At 46.5% G+C, this 6,355-nt stretch overlaps 1 protein-coding gene across 3 annotated transcripts; it reads left to right on the forward strand.

The window, feature by feature from the left end:
* Positions 1-1,977: 1,977 nt before the first annotated feature.
* Positions 1,978-6,349, forward strand: LOC121922008 (zinc finger protein 557-like). Of its 3 annotated transcripts, XM_042450872.1 has the most exons (5): positions 1,978-2,146; positions 2,941-3,063; positions 4,713-4,796; positions 5,005-5,125; positions 5,777-6,349. In XM_042450872.1, the coding sequence occupies exons 2-5, from the start codon at positions 3,049-3,051 to the stop codon at positions 6,067-6,069; spliced, it is 513 nt and encodes a 170-aa protein (XP_042306806.1). In that variant the 5' UTR covers positions 1,978-2,146; positions 2,941-3,048; the 3' UTR covers positions 6,070-6,349. The 3 variants fall into 3 exon arrangements, with proteins under 3 accessions (XP_042306806.1, XP_042306803.1, XP_042306804.1); XM_042450869.1 differs by having other exon boundaries at positions 1,978-3,063; XM_042450870.1 differs by lacking the exon at positions 4,713-4,796 and having other exon boundaries at positions 1,978-3,063.
* The last annotated feature ends 6 nt before the right edge of the window (positions 6,350-6,355 follow it).

Genomic DNA, 6,355 nt, shown 5'->3' on the forward strand with positions numbered 1-6,355 from the left:
GATGGCCCCCTCCCCCTCCATCCATGCTTGGCAGGGTGGAGGGGGACCCACCCACCCCCCGGCACTGCTCTCGGGGCCCGGCTGTCATTTGGATGGCCCCTCCCCCTCCATCCTTGCGGGGGGCAGGGTGGAGGGGGATGCACCCCACCCAAGGCACTCCTCTCGGGCCCCAGCCGTCGTTTGATGTGCCCTCCCCCTCCATCCATGCATGGCAGGGTGGTGGAGGGGGATGCCCCCCCACCCCGGCTGCCCTCAGGCCCCGGACGTCCTTTGGATGGCCCCTCTCCCTCCATCCATGCGTGGCAGGGTGGAGGGGACCCACCCCACACCCGCACCCCTCTCGGGGCCCCGGCTGTCCTTTGGATGGCCCCTCCCCTCCATCCATGCGTGGCAGGGTGGAGGGGGACCCCCCCCACTCCCGGCCGCCCCTCGGGGCCCTGGCTGTCCTTCGGATGGCCCCCTCCCCCTCCATCCATGCGTGGCCGGTGGAGGGGGGACCCAGACTTCCTTTGAATTGCCCCTCCCCCACCATCCATGCCTTTCAGGGTGGGAAGTGACCCACCCCGGCACCCCCTCGGGGCCCTGTCCGTCCGTTGGATGGCCCCTCCCCTCCTCATCCATGCATGGTAGGGTGGAGGGGACCCATCCACCCCTGGGGACCCACCCATCCCCGGCACCCCCTTGGGGCCGTCCGTCTGTTGGATGGGCCCCTCCCCCTCATCCATGCGTGCCAGGTGGAGGGGGACCCACCCACCACCGGGGGATCTACCTACCCCTGGGGAACCCACCCACCTCTGGCACCCCCTCAGGCACTGGCCATCTTTGGATCGTCCCCCCCTTTGAAGCATGGGCAGGGGGCAGGGAGACCCCCCCAGGCATCCCCTCCAGACCTGGCCATCTTTGGATCACCCCCATCCAAGCATGGCAGGGGGCAGGGAGATCCCCAGGTTATTTGTTGTAATACATTCAAGTAGTTGCAACATCAATGAATTGAATTTTCTATACGAATGTTATTTTTAAAAGAACCATGCAACCCATCAGTTGCTCTACAAGTGCAAAGTCAGCACTGTCAGATGGGGGGATGGTGGGATCTGTCCAAAATGGAGAAGGCATGGTAAACACCCCTCTGCCTTTTGTCCCTCCCCTCAGAAGGAATCAATTTGATCTGTCATTCCCATTTTTGAACTCGCTTCAGAATCGATTCTTCTGAAAAGAACTTCTTTCAACTACTCTCTGGAAAAGCATTTGCCTCGCTTCATTGCAATTGCTATCAGTCACACTAGTATCTGAAACAGTTTCAGATTGGGGGATAGCAGCCGTTATAATTCACTCAGCAATTAGCTGTATTTCTTAGTGGAAATGGCCCTCTAGAGAAATACTCCACTAGGCCTTTGTAGCTCCTCCCACAATTTTATGTCACTGTCTGGCAGATGTGACCCCGAGTTGCTCTGGAGGAGCTAGAGATTCCTAGAGGGTCTTCTCTCAGGTAAAAAACATAGTGTTTTTGTTATTTGCGGTTTTTCCGCATCCACGGGGGTCCTGTGCCTCTAATCCCAGTGAATGTGGAGGGACAAGTGTATATAGGTACAATATATACAACTATATATAGCCATGTTAGTCTGAAGAAGCGCATGTAGAGAGAGCTTGTGGCTCTTGAGCCTCACTAAGGGAAAATTCAAATATATAGCCATATTAGTCTGTAGAATCAGTATGTAGAGCTCTTGTGCCCTCTTTGAGAGGGACTGAAAGAAAGTTCAAAGAAATAGCCATGTTAGTCGACATCAGTAGTAGAGAATCTTGTGGCACCTTTGCGACTGAGTGAAAGAAAGCTTAGCGATTGAATCCTAGATTGAAGTCCAAATGCACCTAAGGAGTAGATTGAACTCTAGGAAACGCTCATGCTGCCAACTTCTTCTTTCGGTAATCTCAAATGTGCTACAAGCTTCTCTTTAGATGAATTCTACAGACTAATATGTCTTTCAGTCTTTTTCAGACTAACATGGCTATGTCTTTCAGTCATAGCTGCTAGCTTCTGCTCAGAAAAATAAGCTACTTTCAAGGGGCAGAGAACTGTTCCCAGGTGGTGGCCCTGGCCGAAGGTTTTCTTTTGAGCCAGGCTGAGGAGAAGAAGCAGGATGGACAGCAGGTGAGAGTCTTTGACATTCGTACAAGTTAAAAATGAGCCAGCATTGTGATACAGCAGCTAAAAAGGCCAATGTGATTCTAGGCTGAATCAGTAGAAGTATAGTGTCTAAGTCAAGGGCAGTAACAGTAGTACTCTATTCTGCTTTGGTCAGGCCTCACCTGCAACAATACTGTGTCCAGTTCTGGGCACCACAATTGAAAAAGGATGTTGACAAGCTGGAACACATGCAGAGGAGGGCGACCAAAATGGGGAACGGTCTGGAAACGGTGTCCTATAAGGAGAGACTTGGGGATCTGGATATGTTACAGAAGAGAAAGTTAAGATGTTATAAGACAGCCTTGTTTAAATATTTGAAGATATGTCATACAGAGGATGGACCAACTTTGTTTTCTGCTTCTTCAGAGAATAGGACCCAGAGAAACGGATTCAGTCTACAGGAATAGAGATTCCTGGTAAACATTAGGGAGAACTTTCTGACATTAAGAGCAGATAGAGACAAGTTGGATCCCATTCCTTCAGTGTGTGGCGGAGTCTCCCTATTTGGAAATTTTTAAACAAGCTGGATGGCCATCTGTTGGGAGTGGTTTGATCGTGAATTCCTGCATGGCTGAGGTTTGGACTGGAAGGCCCTTGGGGTCTCTTCCAACAACGCTATGCTTTTATGTTGTAAAAAAACCCTCCTTCTGATTCACTGGCCAATGTTTTCTAGAAATTATGAATAGATATCCTCTCTTCCAGCACACTTTCTTTTCTAATCCTTTCCTTTAAAATTCTTAATGCGGTTTTTGTCCCAGGACCTGTTGGGGGAAAAGGCCACTGAAATCCTGGAGGCAGAGAAACTGTCCTTAGACTTCAGAGAGAGAGAGCACAGTCCATTTGGATCCTACAGAAGGGCTCAGGAAATGCCATCTCATTGGGTAAGGATGAAGGAGGGCATTCTTCACGTTGGTCTCTTCTTCTCAATATATCTATAATAGACAGACATCAGTTATTTTCCCCTGAGCCTCCATATAGTGGAGATGCTGCTCTTTTGCAAGTGTCTTGCTTCAAGAATTGAGTCATTTCTTTTTAAAGCCAGCACAGGGAGAGAGCCATTCTATTAGTGTGTTACACGCAATGGGGGTACATCTTTTCAAAAGACAAGTACAAAGGACTGGAAGAAGGGCTGGATCTGGAGTTGGTATTCTTGCTCTCTGCAGTTCCAGCTACCTTTGTGTCTGGGGACGAGCCTGGAATAGATGATCCACTGTCGGAGCCAGAATAGACTTTTGACCTTCCCATTCAGTCACAGAAAAAGTGCCAGTGAGTCCTTAGTGATGCTTTGACTATGTGGGTTCGGGTCCATCTGAAACCTGCTTTACCTACATCCAGCCATCTTTTAGATATGTCAAGTAATGACTAGCAGCATCCTTAGTTTTTTGTGGGTTTTTGGGGCTCTGTGGCCATGTTCTAGCAGAGTTTCTTTCTGACGTTTCGCCAGCATCTTTGGCTGGCATCTTCAGAGAATGCTTTGCCTGGAAAATGTTGGGTATATATATACTGTGTGAGCCTGGGAATGCAGGAGTGACTTGCATGTGTATTGTTCTGTGGAAACCCATTCAGGGGCTTTCCCAGAAGATAATGATCACCAAACATTAATCCTCGTTTGCATTAGCCTCCCAGGCTGAGGCCAGCCATCAACACAGAACAAGATACATGCACAAAAAAAATGTGGATGCCGGCCATGAAAGCCTTCAACTTTACAGTAGCATCCTGTTGGTGATATACATACATCCATGCCTATTTTTCAGTATGAGACTATTCTCTGACCCTTCTTCTTCTTGTGAGCCTTCAAGTTGTTTCTAATTTATAGCAGTCCTAAGACAACTCTGTTATAGGGCTTTCTTGGCAGGATTTGTTCAATGGGGGAGTCCCTTTGTCTTCCTCTCAGGCTAAGAGAGTGTGATTTGCCCAAGGTTACCCAGTGCGTTTTCATTGCGCGGGTTCAAACTCTGGTCATTATCCAACACTCAAACCACTATACCACACTGGTATAGCGTGGTCTCTTGTCAGCACAGACCCAAGAGGGCTCTGTGGCTCAGAGTAGTTTGCCAGATTTCTCTGTTTCTCTGCAGAATGAGATATACATATTTTCATTTCAATCAGGTATGAATAGACAAATATTTTTCTTAGGCCTTCCATACTTTTTTGCTTGTCTCTACCAGTCTCATGAGATCTGGAGTATCATATTAGTTTGAAGGTTGGACTGTGCCTCTGGAGAGCAGGATTCAAATCCCCACTGAGCCATGAAAACCACTGGGTGACCTCAGGCAAGCCACAATCTCTCAGTCTCAGAGGATGGCAATAGTAAGCCCTCTAAAAAACTTGCCAAGAAAAACTTGTGGAGTCTTCATAACTTGGAAAGGAAGGTACACAACAACAAACCAGCTTCATGGTTATTCAGCAAAGACTGTCAATTGCTTGCCTTTGGAATTTGGAAGGACAACAGGTCAATAATTGTGGAAATGGTACGGAATGTTTACTTTGGCCTGAATGTACAGAAGATTGACTTTTGTCTTCCTCTCAGGAGATAGAAGACTGCAGCCAAGATGTACTGGCCTCAGCTCTTCATTCTGACACTCTGCAAATGGTTTCTGAGAGCCTAGATCAGGTAAGGGGCAGGATCTCTGGAGAGGGCAGGTGGGGTGATCCTGGCCCTTCTTCTCCCTAGACACATTTTCTCTCTTCTTCTTTCCTTCCAATCAGACTTTCCTGCCATGACATTGTTAACTAAACTATACTGGGAAAATCCCAAGCTGTCCAGTTTTCTGTTCTGAGTGGGGTTAATTGGGTTTTTGGTATCTTGTTTCTTCTCCTAGGTGACTTTTGAGGAGGTGGCCATTCGATTCAGCAAAGAGGAGTGGTTCCTACTAGATCCGGATCAAAGGGCCTTGCACAGGGAAGTCATGGAGGAAAACATGGAACTTGTGTCCTCTCTTGGTGAGGCTACTTCTTTTTCCTGGCTGATCCTGTTACTTTATGGGGACCTCTGTAGCCTCTTCCTGCCTTCTTGCTGTTTTTCTGCCAGTTATCTTCTATCTGTGTTGGTTAAGGATGTGCTCCTTAGGAGAAACATAAGACTGAGAAGACTAATTTCCATTCTGACTACATTCAGTTCAGTTACTAGTAAATATGGAGTTGCTGGGGTTTTTTTACAGGCAACCCAGAGAACAAAGATGGAAATCTTCTTTGCCTCTGTAAGGAAATCTCTTCTTTCACTGCCTTGCTTTCTCTGGGTAGCCAAGTCCAGCTCCTCCCATTGAATTATATGAAGATGCAAAATGAGGGCAAGTATCCCAAAGAGAGAGAAGATGTGAGTGAGTTGAGGAATTTATTCAAGTATTACCAGAGATAGTATTAATCAATATTAATAAAATTGATGTTATTAAGGTTGTCAAATCAGTATAGCAACCAGCTTTTACTAAAACCTTTTGAGAGGTGTTGAGTGCAGCTGATGATTTCTCAGGAGAGACACCAGAGGCCCACCTGCATCAAATCCCTCCAACTGGGACGTTTTGATGTCAATAATGTATTTGAGTCCAGTGCCATTTTTTTCTTGGCCTATGGCTAAATTGTTTCTGTCTTTGCCAGGTGGAGATGGACAAGAGAGAGAGAATTTAAAACAACAAAGGATGTCTTTGCACCAAAGAGCCCAGCATCAACAAAAGAAAGAGAATGGAAGCAAAATTAACACTCGGGAGAGGAAGATGAATAAAGCTTCTGCTTCTCAGGCTGGAGATTTCTGTGGAATGTCCATCCATGAAATAAGGAAGAAAGGAGAGGAAAAGAGTAAACAGACTTCTCTTGAATGTTGGAGAATCCCCAGTTGTAAAGAAACTCTTAGTTTTCACAGGGGACCTCACAAAGTCACTTGCACCAAATAAAATCAATTTAAATTTAAATACATGGAATATAGAAAAAGTTTCAGTAGAAAGACAGATCTTACTTGTCATCAACAAATCCATACTGAAGAAAAGCCATTTAAATGCTTAGAATATGGAAATAAATTCAGTCACAAGAATAGGCTCACTCTTCATCCAAGAATTCATACAGGAGAGAAGCCATTTAAATGCTTAGAATGTGGAAATAAATTCAGTCGGATGAGAGATCTCCCTCATCATCAAAGAATTCATACAGGAGAAAAACCATGTAAAGACTTGGAATGAGGAA

Source organism: Sceloporus undulatus, chromosome 2 (genome assembly GCF_019175285.1).
Source record: "Sceloporus undulatus isolate JIND9_A2432 ecotype Alabama chromosome 2, SceUnd_v1.1, whole genome shotgun sequence".
Lineage (NCBI taxonomy): Eukaryota > Metazoa > Chordata > Lepidosauria > Squamata > Phrynosomatidae > Sceloporus > Sceloporus undulatus.